Source organism: Plectropomus leopardus, chromosome 20, assembly GCF_026936395.1.
Source record: "Plectropomus leopardus strain MGB_pleo_1.0 chromosome 20, ASM2693639v1, whole genome shotgun sequence".
In the NCBI taxonomy this organism is placed as follows: Eukaryota; Metazoa; Chordata; class Actinopteri; order Perciformes; family Serranidae; genus Plectropomus; species Plectropomus leopardus.
The window spans coordinates 3,943,813-3,960,838 of record NC_142195.1 but is presented as its reverse complement, the minus strand read 5'-3'; the positions used below and the strand labels follow the sequence as shown (position 1 = coordinate 3,960,838).

The 17,026-nt window shown below is 37.0% G+C and overlaps 1 protein-coding gene across 3 annotated transcripts in view; it reads right to left on the bottom strand.

Annotated features, from left to right (window-relative positions):
• The window catches only part of pde8b (phosphodiesterase 8B), a 103,828-nt gene that overhangs the window by 25,274 nt on the left and 61,528 nt on the right, over nt 1-17,026 (bottom strand). For all 3 annotated transcript variants that reach the window (XM_088070799.1, XM_042508962.2, XM_088070800.1), the window contains exons 15-21: nt 15,377-15,422; nt 14,597-14,726; nt 13,087-13,285; nt 11,492-11,709; nt 11,197-11,335; nt 9,839-10,006; nt 9,443-9,572 (exon numbers count right to left, since the gene is read on the bottom strand). In XM_088070799.1, the coding sequence (XP_087926925.1) occupies nt 9,443-9,572; nt 9,839-10,006; nt 11,197-11,335; nt 11,492-11,709; nt 13,087-13,285; nt 14,597-14,726; nt 15,377-15,422 (1,030 nt within the window). The remainder of the gene's footprint in view (nt 1-9,442; nt 9,573-9,838; nt 10,007-11,196; nt 11,336-11,491; nt 11,710-13,086; nt 13,286-14,596; nt 14,727-15,376; nt 15,423-17,026) is intronic.

The window sequence follows — 17,026 nt, the reverse complement described above, 5'->3', positions numbered from 1 at the left end:
AAAGTTTAGTACGGAGAAAAACGCAATACTATAGCTCAGGGAAAAATGGTCAAAAAGTCATTCTCCAAATACTGAAAAAGTCATAGAACAGCATGTTCGGGCTGTTTATAATGTAATCTGTTGAAAAATGGTCTAAAAGTCAATATTTTGAGTGTTTTAATAAAGTTTAGTATGGAGAAAACGCCATACTATAGCTCAGGGAAAAATGGTCAAAAAGTGATCTCTCCAAATACTGAAAAAGTCATAGAACAGCATGTCCAGGCTGTTTATAGTTTAATGTGTTGAAAAATGGTCTAAAAAGTCAATATTTTGAGTGTTTTAAACCAAAGTTTAGTACGGAGAAAAACGTCATACTGTAGCTCAGGGAAAAATTCTCAAAAAAGTGATCTTTCGAAATGCTGAAAAAAGTCATAGAACAGCATATTGGGGCTGTTTATAGTGTAATCTGTTGAAAAAATGGTCTAAAAAGTCAATATTTTGAGTGTTTTAGGCCAAAGTTTAGTATGGAGAAAAACGCCATACTATAGCTCAGGGAAAAATGGTCACACAAGTGATGCTTCGAAATGCTGAAAAAAGTCACTGAACAGCATGTTCAGGCTGTTTATAGTATAGCCTGTTGAAAAAATGGTCTAAAAAGTCAATATTTTGAGCGTTTCAGGCCAAAGTTTAGTATGGAGAAAAACGCCATACGCTCAGGAAAAAATGGTCAAAAAGTAATCTCTCCAAATACTGAAAAAACTCATAGAACAGCATGTCCAGGCTGTTTATAATATAGCCTGTTGGCAAAATGGTCTAAAAAGTCAATATTTTGAGTGTTTTAGGCCAAAGTTTAGTATGGAGAAAAACACCATAATATAGCTCAGGGAAAAATGGTCAAAAAAGTGATGTTTTGAAACACTGAAAAAAGTCATAGAACGCATGTTCGGGCTTTTTATAGTATAGCCTGTTGAAGAAAACGGTCTAAAAAGTCAATATTTTGAGCGTTTCAGGACAAAGTTTAGTACGGAGAAAAACGCAAGTTACAGCCAAAAACGTCATAATATAGGATGTCGTACAAAGGGCAGAAAACGACATTGTATAGTATGGCGAAAAAAGTCAAATTTTGACATGTCCCGAAAATGGTTGAAAACTGCATTTTATAGCTTGTAGAGAGACGCTATAGCATAGCATGTCGAAAACAAAGGCCAAAATGTCATATTATAGCATGTCGAAAAAATGGTGAAAACTGCATCGAAAGATCTCGAATTTTGACATGTCCAAATAATGGATGATAGTATGTCAAGAAAAAAGGCCAAAAACGTCATAATTGGCATGTCGAATAAAGGGCAGAAAACCACATAGTATAGTACAGCGAAAAACGTCAAATTTTGGCATGTCCCAAAAATAGTTGAAAACTGCATTTTATAGCTTGTAGAGACACACCATAGTATAGCAAGTCGATATAAAAGGCCAAAATGTCACAATAAAGCATGTTGAAAAAACAGCGGAAAACCACATAGTATAGTATGGCAAAAAATGTCAAATTTGACATGTCCAAAAAAATGGCTGAAAACCACATATTATAGCTTGTAGAGAGACGTCATAGCACAGCTTGTCGAAGAAAAGGCCAAAATGTCATATTACAGCTTGTCGAAAAAATGGTGGAAAACTGCATAGTATGTATGGCGAAAACTCTCAAATTGTGTCATATCCCAAAAATGGCTGAAAACCACACATCATAGCTTGTAGAGACACGCCATATAGCATGTCGAAAAAAGGGCAAGGAATGTCATAATATAGCATGTCGAAAAAAAGTCCAAAATGTCATAATATAGTATGTTGAAAAAATGGCCGAAAACTGCATAGCATAGTATGGCAAAAAATCTCAAATTTTGACATGTCCCAAAAATGACTGAAAACCACATATTATAGCTTGAAAACCACATCAAGCCATAGAAAAGCATGTTGAAGAAACAGCCAAAAACATCATAATATAGCATGTCAAATAAAGGGCAGAAAACCACATAGTATAGTACAGCGAAAAACGTCAAATTTCGGCATGTCCCAAAAATGGCTGAAAGCCCCATATTATTGCTTGTAGAGATGCCATAGTAGAGCATGTTGAAAAAAAGACCAAAACGTCATAATTGGCATGTCGAAAAATGGCAGAAAATTGCATAGTATAGTATGGCAAAAAATGTCAAATTTTGACATGTCCCAAAAATGGCTGAAAACTACATATTATAGCTTGTAGAGACAAGCCATAGGAAAGCATGTTGAAGAAACAGCCAAAAACATCATAATATAGCATGTCGAAAAAAGGGCAGAAAACCACATAGTATAGTACAGCGAAAAACGTCAAATTTTTGGCATGTCCCAAAAATAGCTGAAAACGGCATATTAAAGCTTGTAGAGACACACCATAGTATAGCATGTCGAAAAAAAGGCCAAAACGTCATAATTGGCATGTTGAAAAAAAATGACAGAAAATCGCATAGTATAGTATGGCAAAAAATGTCAAATTTTGACATGTCCCAAAAATGGCTGAAAACCGCATTTTATAGGTTGTAGAGACACACCATGTCGATAAAAAAGGCCAAAAACATCTTAACAAAGTATTTCGAAAAAACGGTGGAAAACCGCATAGTATAGTATGGCAAAAAATGTCAAATTTGACATGTCCAAACAATGGCTGAAAACCACATATTATAGCTTGTAGAGAGACATCACAGCACAACATGTCGAAGAAAAGGCCAAAATGTCATATTACAGCTTGTCGAAAAAATGGCGGGAAACTGCATAGTATGGATTGCCAAAACTCTCAAATTTTGTCATGTCCCAAAAAATGGCTGAAAACCACACATTATAGCTTGTAGAGACACGCCATAGTATAGCATGTCGAAAAAAGGGCAAGGAATGTCATAATACAGCATGTCGAAAAAAAGTCCAAAATGTCATAATATAGTATGTTGAAAAAATGGCCGAAAACTGCATAGCATAGTATGGCAAAAAATCTCAAATTTTGACATGTCCCAAAAATGACTGAAAACAGCATCTGATAGCTTATAGAGACACACCATAGAAAAGCATGTCAAAAAAAGGGCCAAAAACGTCATAATATAGAATGTCGAAAAAATGGCGGAAAACCACATAGTACAGTATGGCTAAAATCTCAGAATTTAACATGTCCCAAAAATGGCTGAAAGCCCCATATTATTGCTTGTAGAGAGATGCCATAGTAACCGCATATTAAAGCTTTTAGAGACACACCATAGTATAGCATGTTGAAAAAAAGCCAAAAACATCATAATATAGCATGTCAAAAAATGGTGGAAAACCGCATTGAATAGTATGGCAAAAAACGTCAAATTTTGACATGTCCCAAAAATGGCTGAAAACTGCATTTGATAGCTTGTAGAGAAGCACCATAGTATAGCATGTCAATAAAAAAGGCCAAAAATGTCATAATAAAGCATGGCGAAAAAACAGCGGAAGACCACATAGTATAGTATGGCAAAAAATGTTAAATTTGACATGTCCAAAAATTGGCTGAAAACCAGATAGTATAGCTTGTAGAGAGACACTATAGTATAGCATGTCAAAAAAAAAAAGGCCAAAATGTCATAATTGGCATGTCGAAAAAATGGCAGAAAACAGCATAGTATAGTATGGCAAAAAAAGTCAAATTTTGACATGTCCCAAAAATGGCTGAAAACCACATATTATAGCTTGAAAACCACATCAAGCCATAGAAAAGCATGTTGAAGAAACAGCCAAAAACATCATAATATAGCATGACGAATAAAGGGCAGAAAACCACATAGTATAGTACAGCGAAAAACGTCAAATTTCGGCATGTCCCAAAAATAGCTGAAAACTGCATATTAAAGGTTGTAGAGACACACCATAGTATAGCATGTCGAAAAAAAGACCAAAACGTCATAATTGGCATGTCGAAAAATGGCAGAAAATTGCATAGTATAGTATGGCAAAAAATGTCAAATTTTGACATGTCCCAAAAATGGCTGAAAACCACATATTATAGCTTGTAGAGACATGCTATAGAAAAGCATGTTGAAGAAACAGCCAAAACGTCATAATATAGCATGTCGTATAAAGGGCAGAAAACTGCATTGTATAGTATGGCGAAAAAAGTCAAATTTTGACATGTCTCGAAAATGGTTGAAAACTGCATTTTATAGCTTGGAGAGACACACCATAGTACAGCATGTCAAAAAAAAAAGGCCAAAAACGTCATAATATAGCATGTCAAAAAAAACGGTGGAAAACTGCATAGTATAGTATGGCGAAAAATGTCAAATTTCATGTGTCCAAAAAATGGCTGAAAACCAGATTTTATAACTTGTAGAGATGCGCGTAGTATGTTGAAGAAACGGCCAAAATGTCATATTATAGCATGTCGAAAAAATGGCAGGAAACCACATAGTATAGTATGTCCCTAAAATGGCTGAAAACTGCATATTAAAGCTTGTAGAGACACACCATAGTATAGCATGTCGAAAAAAAGGCCAAAATGTCAAAATTGGCATGTCGAAAAAATGGTGGAAAATCGCATAGTATAGTATGGCAAAAAAAGTCAAATTTTGACATGTCCTGAAAATAGCTGAAAACTGCATTTTATAGTTTGTAGAGACACACCATAGTATAGCATGTCGATAAAAAAGGCCAAAAACGCCATAATAAAACATTTCGAAAAAATGGCAAAAAAACGCATAGTATAGTATGGCAAAAGATGGCAAATTTTGACATGTCCCAAATATGGCTGAAAACCACATATTATAGCTTGTCGAGACATGCCATAGAAAAGCATGTTGAAGAAACAGCCAAAAACATCATAATATAGCATGTCAAAAAACCGGCAGAAAACTGCACAGTACAGTCAATCAGTCAGTAATTTTTTGTAACCGCTTGTCCTCGTAAGGGTCGCAGGGGTGGTTGGAGCCAATCCCAGCTGTCATCGGGCGGAAGGCGGGGTACACCCTGGACAGTTCGCCAGACTATCGCAGGGCCGACACATATAGACGAACAATCATACACACTCACAGTCACACCTAAGGGCAATTTAGAGTCACCAATTAACCTGAGCTGCATGTCTTTGGACTGTGGGAGGAAGCCGGAGACCCCAGAGAGAACCCACGCAGACACGGGGAGAACATGCAAACTCCACACAGAAGGGCCCCCGCCCGGCTGCACAGTACAGTATGGTGAAAAATGTCAAATTTTGACATGCCCAAAAAATGTCTGAAAACCACATATTATATGTCATAGAAACACACCATAGTATAGCATGTTGATGAAACGGTCAAAAACGTCACAACATAGTATTGACAAAAAAAAAAAAAACGGCTGAAAACATCACTGTATAGTGTGGTTTTGACATGTCCAAAGAATTGCTGATAACCGCATATTATAGCTTGTAGAGAGACGCCACAGTACAGCACGTCGAAAAAACAGGCCAAAATGTCATATTATAACATGTCAAAAAATGGCCGAAAACAGCATAGTATAGTAAGGCAAAAACTCAAATTTTGACAGGTCCAAAAATGGCTGAAAACTGCATATTCTAGCTCGTAGAGACGAGCAATAGCATAGCATGTCGAAAAAACGGCAGATAACCGCATATTAAAGCTTTTAGAGACACACCATAGTATAGCATGTCGAAAAAAAGACCAAAACGTAATAATTGGCATGTCGGAAAAAAATGTCGGAAAATAGTATAGTATGGCAAAAAAAGTCAAATTTTGACATGTCCCAAAAATGGCTGAAAACCACATATTATAGCTTGTAGAGACACACCATAGTATAGCATGTCAATAAAAAAGGCCAAAAACGTCATAATAAAGCATTTCGAAAAAACGGCAAAAAAACGCATAGTATAGTATGGCAAAAGATGGCAAATTTTGACATGTCCCAAATATGGCTGAAAACCACATATTATAGCTTGTCGAGACATGCCATAGAAAAGCATGTTAAAGCCAAAAACAGCCAAAAACATCATAATATAGCATGTCAAAAAAACAGCAGAAAACTGCACAGTACAGTATGGTGAAAAATCTCAAATTTTGACATGCCCAAAAAATGTCTGAAAACCACATATTATATGTCATAGAAACACACCATAGTATAGCATGTTGATGAAATGGTCAAAATTGCACAACACAGTATTGACAAAAAAAAAAAACGGCTGAAAATGTCATATTATAACATGTCAAAAAATGCCCGAAAACAGCATAGTATAGTAAAGCAAAAACTCTCAAATTTTGACAGGTCTAAAAATGGCTGAAAACTGCATATTCTAGCTCGTAGAGACGAGCAATAGCATAGCATGTCGAAAAAACAGCAGAAAACCACATATTAAAGCTTTTAGAGACACACCATAGTATAGCATGTTGAAAAAAAACCCAAAAACATCATAATATAGCATGTCAAAAAATGGGGGAAAACCGCATTGAATAGTATGGCGAAAAACGTCAAATTTTGACATGTCCCAAAAATGGCTGAAAACTGCATTTGATAGCTTGTAGAGAAGCACCATAGTATAGCATGTCAATAAAAAAGTCCAAAAACGTCATAATATAGCATGTCGAATAAAGGGCAGAAAACCACATAGTATAGTACAGCGAAAAACGTCAAATTTCGGCATGTCCCAAAAATAGCTGAAAACTGCATATTAAAGGTTATAGAGACACACCATAGTATAGCATGTCGATAAAAAAGGCCAAAAATGTCATAATAAAGCATTTCGAAAAAACGGCAAAAAAACACATAGTATAGTATGGCAAAAGATGGCAAATTTTGACATGTCCCAAAAATGGCTGAAAACCACATATTATAGCTTGTAGAGACATGCTATAGAAAAGCGTGTTGAAGAAACAGCCAAAACGTCAAAATATAGCATGTCGTATAAAGGTTAGAAAGCTGCATAGTATAGTATGGCGAAAAAAGTCAAATTTTGACATGTCTCGAAAATGGTTGAAAAACTCCATTTTATAGCTTGTAGAGACACACCATAGTATAGCATGTCGAAAAAAAGGGCCAAAGGAATTCTCGATTGACTTTTCTTATAACACTTGTTTTAACATATTACACTATGATTTTTTTTAATGACAGTTTAACTGGCATACTATACTGTGAATTTTTGTAACATAATATACTTTGACATTTTTATGGCACACTAGGCTTATGTAAAAATAAAACAATATCAAGATTCCAGGAGTAAATGCGAGCCACGATGTGAAATATTAACTGCTATGACACATCTGCTATCAAACACTTCCTGTTATTATTCCACGTTAGGCATGTTAGGCAACAAGGTGTGTGTGTGTGTGTGTTCAGTTGATTTACAGTGGCTAATGTTATGGACACTCTGCTCCCAGATTAAAAGACTGTTTGGGTGAAAAGGTCTCTCTGCCTTTCTCTCCGCATTGTTTACATCCCCATTTCCGGCTGGTTCATGACCAGCGCTGCATCTCTGGAACTAACTGTGACCTCGCCGTGACCCGACAGTGACCCTGGTGAATTAAAAAGCGGCTGCTGCATGTGTGTTTTTGTATTTATGGTAAGAGAAATTCAGCTCGATTGCTCATCCGTCCTGAAACCGAGTGGTCCCATTTTCCCAACTTCCTCTCCCCCGATGCTCTCGCAGTTTCCCTCTGTCCCACTGGCATTTGGAATCTTTCCGTGACATCAGAGTTGCGTTGACAGTAAACAAGTTCCCTCTTGGGGAGATGGAACTAAAAGGAAAATTCAGTGGGAATGGGGAGCTACAAGCACCATACAATCCTTCTCCTTCTCATCCCTTTTCCTGTCAATTCCTGTCTCGAAATACACTGAGAAAAAAATGAAGAAATCATCGGAGGCGGTTACAGAGGCAGGAGTGAAGATGTGAATGTTTTAGGATTATTTTAGTTCTGTTTAAGTTTAAGCAAAAATAAAACAGCCAGTTGAACAAAAAAATATATATATATATCTAAAAAAAATTACTTAGTTTGAGGTCTATTCACTAGTTTTTGTGATGATTTCAACTGCATCTTTGTCAGCAACCTGAAACTCTATATAGACTGAGATGTGTTTTTTTGGCAACTATAGTGACACGTATTATTCCAGTGAATATTTCCAGTGAGAAACTTGCTGTCTTCACATATTTTTACAAAGGAGCAGTGAGTACTAACAGAGAGCTTCCTCACATGCTGTAACAACATTCAGTGTGTTTGCAGTACAGATTGTAAAACCTCTTTGAAGATATTTTTTCTTTGTGATATAGAGATATATAAATAAATTTGATTTGACTTGACTTTGTTGAGCTTTGTCATTCTTGTTCCGCTGCATGTCAATTAGCGTTTAACAGCACAGAGAGAAACGAAAAACAGATTCAAATTCTTGGTATGCGTGCACATGCTTGGCCAATAAAGCTGATTCTGATAGAAAATAAAGTTGAAGCCATGACAGAGGACAACACTTCAAACATGGATTTTGCTCCATAGAAACTAGATATTCTAAAGCATGGATGCTTGACACACATATTTCCCCTGGCAGTGCAGATCTGTCCAATCAGAACAACAGTATCGAACCAAATGTCTCCACTTCTGTTCCTGAGTTATGGCCAGAAAAAATATGATGTCACTGTGAGTTAACTTTGAACTTTTGAAAAATAAATGTCATCACTTCGTCATTTTCTTCTGTTAGACATTTGTGTAAAATTTTGCTAAAATTATTTCAAATATTGAGTTATGGGAAAAAACATATTTTGTATGGTCACAGCGACCTTTGATGACTAAAATATAATGTTAATCCTTGAGTTCAAGTGTGCAGAATTTGAGTCTGTCAGTAGCAAAACCAAGCACTTCTCGTGGGTGTACACTGATCAGCCCGGACTGGTTACATTGTGGCCTATTTACGGCTGCAGGCTGTGATGCTGTCTCTCAATACTGGACAGATTTTAATAAAAAAATTACTGCACTTCCTTTTTACTTGACAACGATTTTAAATTGGTGGACAGATTAATTCTGTCATAAAATCAAGTTTTTTTTTCAGATGAGGATTTTATTTAAGGTCAAGCCTTTCCTTTCTTTTAGTGATTCTGAGAGTTATATGAACCTTTGTCTCAACCTGACTAGATTACAGTAAGGCCCCCACCTTGCCTGTGTTTAAATCTCATTTATGAGGGTTGACAGTTTTTGCGGTTTTACATTGTGGTTTTATTGCCTTTTTGTAAACTGTTTTAAAATGTCTATGCTATTTTATTTTATTTTTTCGCTATTTATTGATGTACGGCGCTTTGGTTGACCCTGGTGTTTTTAAATGTGCTTTATAAATACATTTATATTGGATTTAACTGTCGCAAAATTGATTTATCAACTTATACTTTTTAGGGAACCTGATATGGTAAAAAAACTCACTCACACACGTAGAAAAGAAAAATATAGCCAAATATAGTACTCACCATCCCAGGCGTCAAACATGTCAGTGATGAAGTAGTCTATGAAGGAGATCTGAGATTTGGGCACGCTGCAGGTGTTCCTGTCAAACACTGGCATTACCACCGGCAGCCCTTGTCTCTTCTCCTCATCCGTCTGTGGGGAAAACACACACGCACACACACACACACACACACACACACACACACACACACACACACACACACACACACACACACACAGATCACAATGGAGCACTCAAACACTCAAGCTAAATCTAAATATAATAAATAATGCAAAGTGAGACACTGAAATTAATCCACAGAAACAAATGCTTCGCCTCCCGTTACAGATACAGATCTGCTCTCAGCTTCTAATGCATTCTTCTATCACACTGAGCTACATTAGTGTCATTCACACACCTGTGCAAAGTACTCCTCAGAGATCCGGCCGGCCCATTCGATGCACAGCTCCAGCGGCCTGCAGGGGTTTGCCACATCTGCACACTTGATCAGCATCCTCTTTATCAGCAGACGGTTCTCTGGAGAGTTCCTGATGTTGGCCTGACCCTCGCAGTCGCTGTTAATGCTCTGTGAGAGCGACACAAGGAAGACATGAGCATACGCACAGAACAGTAACACATGTTTACATATGCACACATTGACTGAGACACATTAGGCCTCATAGAGCAATATTCTCAGAAATGTATCTTACATGTTCTTTTAAATTTTCTGGTAGGAGAAAATGTAAGAATAGTCAACTTGGGTTGCCCAAAATGTTCTTAACCACCCAAATCTGCTCTGACCAGGTGTGCTCAATGATAAATCTTAACTTGATCATAAGTCACCTGTTAGCACAGGTAATGCTCCCTAAACACTATATAAGGGCAGGTGTTGTGATGTGTGCAAAGACTCTGGCACATGCACAAGACTGGGGACATAGTCAAAAAAAAGGCTGTAAGAAGTTCAACAAAAAAGTTTAAATACATTAATAAATAAAAAAATAATTAAAATAATTAAAAGGACTCATACATACAGTATATGACATGATTTATTGCGTGAAAAATGACTTACATTCATTCATATCGTCACATATCACATATGGTCATTTTTCATGCAAAAACTCATGTCATATAAAAAGTTGCCAATTAAACATTTTGTTTTGGCATCACTTATATATTTTCATGCAGCTTGTGCACAAAAATCTTAATTTGTAAAGTGATAACAATAATTTGAGTGGAGTTAAAACTACCAAACTACCATAATTGCCTCTAAAGTGTAGTAGAAGTGGAAAGTGGTATGAGATTGAAATACTCAAATAAAAGTTCCTCAGGTTTGGAAAAATAAGAAATCACTGGAGTGACATCACTGTTTTTTTGCTGATTTCAGACACCTTTTATAAGTATTTAAACCTTTGAACTTTGAGCAAATTGAGGCAGTGTCTATCAAAAACATGGAAAAAAGGCAAAAAACAACTAAATCGTTCACAAACTTCAAGATATTTATAGATTTAGAAATTTATTTTTTAAAAAGCTAGGGTAACTGTATATGTTACGCATTTATTGCCTTTTAAATTTTTTTTCAAAAATGTATTATTTTTCTTACTGTTTTTGTTATTTGTTTTTTATTTTCTAATTTTCAGATAATTTTCTTGTACTTTATTCTTATTTCTTGCTAATTTTTGGGTTATTTTTTCTTTTCTTGCTAATTGCCTTCTTCCCGTGATTCTGCTTAAGTTTCAAATGGTGAATCTTAAAATGTACCAAATCGAGCCCACTCACGCTGGTGCTGGTCTCCTCGATAGCGGCCATCGGTTTGTTGATGCTGTTGACAAACTTGCTGACATGCTCAAAGTGTCGGGTCATCTCTGTGGCCAGCACCATGTCTATGATTGCCTGTCGCAGTGTTCGGAACTGATTCCTGTCAGCATCCAAGGGGTTAAAAAGTGAACATCTGGATCTGTCTAATATCAGTCACACCAAAGGATGATCAATATCACACATTGTTCTATTACTCCAAGAGCACAAAAGCCGAGGTTGTCAATACAACACCACAAGAAAAACCGCCATGACTTACCTGTCTGTGTTCTTGAAGATGTTGCTCTTGCTGTCTCGGACCGTGAGCTGGAAGGCGAGGGCTGCGTGGTGGCTCTCCAACACAGCCGTGTCATTGTAGAGGATCGCCAGCTCGCTGCCAGCATTACACAAGAAGGAGTTGGTCCTGCCTGGGTGGTCCACGTCGTGCACTGTGGCTGCTATCAGCGCTGCCACCTCATCCAGCTGGTCCAGACTGCTCTGAAGAGATCAGCAGAGACACAGAGGGAAGTAGGTATGGGACTGTACTACACACAAACACAGCTGGTTAGTTTTTTGAAGTGGCACACAGAGGCCTGGTAGAAAGTGTTTTATCATTTAACATAACAGCATGGAACAACAATTAGAGTGCAATGAGCAAAAACAAGCTCTCCAAGATTGGAAGCATTGCAAGGAGATGACTGGCAAACCAAAAACACCTCAGTGATATATCTGACAGCGCTGTATGCAGGAAGGCCAAACATCAATGCAGAAGCCTCACATCCATTACATTCAGAGTTTGAGCTGCTCCCGTCTGGCTTCATCCAGTCAGTCCTTCATTCCATTTGCCATTCGGGCAATGAACACGGAATAGTTTCAAAGAAAACTACTATTTTGTAGGGGTGTAAATCACTAGTTTCATCAATACAATCAATACAATATCATATCAACACTTTTGACAACGATACAATATTTGCCAATATCACAAAGTCTACCACAATACGATTTTGATAAGAGTCGATTCGATTTAGGGGCTTGCGATCTATATGGGCCGATATTATCTATTCATTTAACACAGTCAATTACAGGAGAAGCTGCAACCCCTTTCTTTGATTTTAGCCAGAAAAGATAATAAATTAAAACTGGTTCATTCCGTTTGAAAACGCTTTCTGGAAAAAAATATTTTAATTTTAGCTCATATAGGTAGGCAGGTATTATCAGATATAATTTTTTTGTTATATCTGATAATCCCCCCAGCTAACAGATTTTTTTTTTTTTATCACCTTTTTTTGCAGGACATTTCTTGCCAAGTTGCTTATTGCGTTTTTCTTTTTTATTTCCCAAATAATTATATGCTTGTGAAAGGCATCTAAACACAGCACAAGAAAACTGATGTCAATCCAGGTGTTAAAGGGTTAAATAGATATTATATAACATTTCTTCTCATTATTGAGAGATAGCATGGTATGATGGCAACGCAATCCATACATTATTCATAAAATTACACAAACTATAAGGTCTACATTTAGAATAAATAAACACCAGGAAATTGGAGTGAACTTGACCCGATTCAAGCAAAAGACAACAGCCTGGCCTGGCCAGAACCTGGTGGGTTGAGTCAGACCCAATCAGGTTTTGGAAAAGATCCAAAGCTCTAGTTAAAAGATATGTAGGACTAGTCAGCTTCATTTATATGACTCCATAAATACAAATCACAATTTTGCCATTTCAGTCATTTCAGAAAACAAACTGTGCAAAGATAGCTCTTTAACTGGTGACAAAAAGGAAAGAAACATATGTATGTTTATAGATCTCTTTCCTTTGATATAAACAGTCATTTTGCATATCAGTTCATTACAAACATGTTTTTCTTCTAACCTTGACTCTCTCTTTGCGAAGGAAGTATGCCGTGGCATGCAGCACGTCTGCGGCGTGCGTGGAGTTGTGGTAGGAGTTGGAGGAGTGGTAACTGGCCTCCATGAGCTGCAGCCAGGAGCGCAGTGTGCCCTCTGAGCAGTTCAGGAACTCGCACACGCCAAAACTTGTGAAGATCTTCAGCCCGAGGTAAGTGAGAGGTCTGCATAGGATCACACAAAAGACTTCACTCAATACTTCTGTGTTCCACTCTGTTTGCTTCATTGTGGCATCTTGGTTATCCCCTCTTCCTGCCTCTTCATCTTTTTGCACATGTGGTATACTGTGATATAAAGCTAAGTGTCTTTTTCCCACTACTGTGAATCAAGTGTATCATTAACTGACATTTGCACTGAAGTAATTTAGAACTATGAGAACAGCCTTTATGCTAAATTGAGCAGCTTCTGACTAAAGCTTCATATTCACCATGTAGATATGACAGTGGTTTCTCTCATCTAACTCTTAGCAAGAAAGCAAATGAAGGCATTTCCCTAAATTTTGAACTTCTCCTTTAAAGGGTTACTTTGGTATTCTTCTACCTTGACCCATTTTCTGGTGTTTTTGTGTTTAAGTGACTAATGGAGATGGCAAGTTTTTTAAATTGGCCCAGTATTATGTGAGACTGCTGCAGCCAACAGCTGTGAAAAAGGCTGCAATGTAACGACTCTGGGCATATTGGAAACATCAGTGTGGGTCCACTAAATGTGCTTGTTTTTGCCAGCTCAGATTGTTATTATTAATATCTGACAACATTATAGAGCCATCATATATAAACATCTAACTGGGTGAATTAAAGGATTATTTTAACCAAATGAGAGTTGGTGATTTTTTGGAACAATAGAAAGATAAACCAAGAAAGCCTTTATGAATTCTTTATTGTGTCTGCCAACTTTAAACAAAGTCTGTTTTATGATTATGTTTACCTAAATGGTGTCTGGTGTGTTTGGCAATAATGATTTAAGAGTGTTTCTGGTAGATCAAAAAGGATCTTGCTCTTTAAAACAAAGGTCTATCTCTGTAGGAATTCTTTCCATAATGTTGTCAGACACTTAGAGTAACAATCTGAGCCTGTCGATGGCAAAAACAAGCACCTATAGTGGACGTACACTGACACCGTCTTTCATGTTGTCACCAGTTGTCACTTAACACGTAGACACAAAACATGGGGATATAAGATCCAAGTTCAAAAATGACCCTTTAATGCTCTTTTATTTTATTTGTTTAGGTAAACGTGACAAAAACTGTGATCATCAACACACTTGGTTTCCTTCATTATTCTTATTTATCCGGATTTTTGAAGGTAAGACAATTTTAAGTGCCAATTTTGAGGATGCGTGATGTTTAATAATTCAAATAACTGTTGAGGTGATAACTAAATTAAAGGATGACCATGCAATAATCAATGCAATGCCTTTTCTGAATCTCAGAAACTGGCAGTTTTCCTCCACACTGTCAGTCGCCACCATCTTCATACCTCTTGTGTGTCGCCGCCTCCAGCTCCAGGATGTTGAACTCCCAGCACTCCTCATCATTCAGCATCTCGGCGATGGATGGAGGGACGTCATTCAGAGTGACCGGGATGGCCAGCTGGCTCTGGCTCATATCTAGCAGATAGACAGAAGTGCACACACATTTCAAGGTAGTTTGACCATAAAAGGGGCAAACTGAGAGGCAGCTCTGTGTGGGATTTGGCGTTTAAATAACAAATGTCTGTACCAGCCTTGGCTCTCTAACATCTAAATACACGTGCAGACATACTGGCTAAGTGTGTACCTTTGTAAATTTGGCTCAGTAAGACTGTGGCACAGAGAAGGTGTGTGATGAAACTGTTTAAAACATCTTAAAAGAGGAGAAGTGGCTGCAGCTCTGAGATAAGAGGCGTTGCCAACTTAATGAAGAAGAAAATTTCCCGGAAAAAGACTCTTTATATAGATCATCTCTTACTTAAGTACTCTTCTGACTTTAATCATAACAATGAGGTTACATAATAAACTCAGATGGAAGAACACACTCTACATAGCCACATTCATCATGACTATAAGTACTAATTGAATAATATTTATTCATAAGGCAGCAGACCTCATGTTCCATAACCACTGATGATGATGATGTATTATGAGAGCATATCAGTTGTACAGTGAGCGTTAGTACTGTGGGTCAGCAGGGCCTTTATGAGGTAATTATACTGTATTACTGCTAATATTATGTCGATGCATGATGTAATGTGATAATTCACTAGTTTTTTGTGACTTACTTTTGCAGAAGACATATTCATTCCCAGAGAGTCTCCGCAGCCCATCCTGCAGAGAAAAATAAAAACAACAAGTGTTTTAATTAGTTGTAGAAAAACACTAAGTGTTCACTAACTTCATTTCTTTTTGTGCAATACAACATTTAGAAACTGGTAAATTCTAAGACAGCCGTAATTATTTTATGTGTTGTAAGCAAAGTGCAATGGACACACAAAATAAAAAACATTTTAGCACTCGGCTTTATTGATGTCTGCGGCTCACAGTAGCAAGTCCATTTGTTTCTTCTTAAGAAATAAAGAACACCAACTTCTAACCACTTCATCCTTGAGTCCAATCAGATATTTGTACCAAATTTGAGGAAATTCCCTCAAGCCATTCTTGAGATATTACATTCATCAGAATGAGACAAACGCAAGGTCATAGTGACCTTGACCTTTGACCACCAAAATCAAGTCAGTTCATCATTGAGTCCTAGTGGATGTTTGTGCCAAATTAACAAAAATTCCTTCAAGGTAAGACTTCACAAGAATGAGGTAACAGTGACCGTTGACATTCAACCATGAAATTCTTATCATTTCACTCCTGAATCCAAACTGACGTTTGAGCAAAATTTGAAGAAATTCCCTTAAAGGCTTCTTGAGACATCAAATTCACAAGAATGAGACAATCGTGAGGTCACAGTGATCTTGATCTTTGACCAACAAAATTTAATCAGCTCATCACTGAGTCCAAGTGGATGTTTGTGCCTAATTTGAAAAAAATGTACTGAGGTGTTCTTGAAATACTGTGTTCGCAAGAATGTGACAGATGAGGTCACAGTGACCTTAACCTTGGACCTTCAACCACAAAGGTCAGTGGTCAGATCATCCTTGAGTCTCAGTGGACATATCTCATGTGATAAAAATATATGTAGAATTTTATCAAACGAGATATGTTTGGTGTTTCATAATATGGCCTTGATATCACTGTTTTTCTCCCCCTATGTATTTTTTTCTCTGTATTTTCTATCTAATATATTGAATTGTTAATTGTCACTTGTTTTACAACCCTGAGTGATTCAGATGGTTCACCTGCCACCATAGAGCTCATCAGCCTAATGGCGCACATTATGTATTAATATAGGTATGGATTCATCTTTTCAAACATTTTGACCTGACGAAGATCCAAGTAGGATGGAAATGTTGTCTTGAATAAACTTGTATGACATGGAGTAAGTGTGTGGGTGTTACCTTTCTCCGCATGTATGCTGATTTGCACCTACATGATGTGCATATAACTACACTCTTTCACGCTTTGATACACACATAATACCTGTTAATAGGATCAAAGCATTGCTGGTATTTTTCTTTCCATGGGATTTGTAGGCTATAACTGTAATTATTTTAAAAATATGCATTGAAAAAGTAAAATTGGGATGCAAAAGTCTTCCCCAGTTTTCTGCAATTTTATGGGTGGCTGATGGATCTAAAAACTCGAAGCCGACTCTGTTTGCAGAAAGATGAACATCTGAATGATGACTCACCTCATAGTTGGTCTTATTCAACAAATTTTAAAACAAATAAATAAATAAAGACTCTGTTGGCACTTTGAATATACAGATTTGAGTTTGGAAGCCAAGAATTTCTTGGTTGAACAAGAATGCATGTTCCATT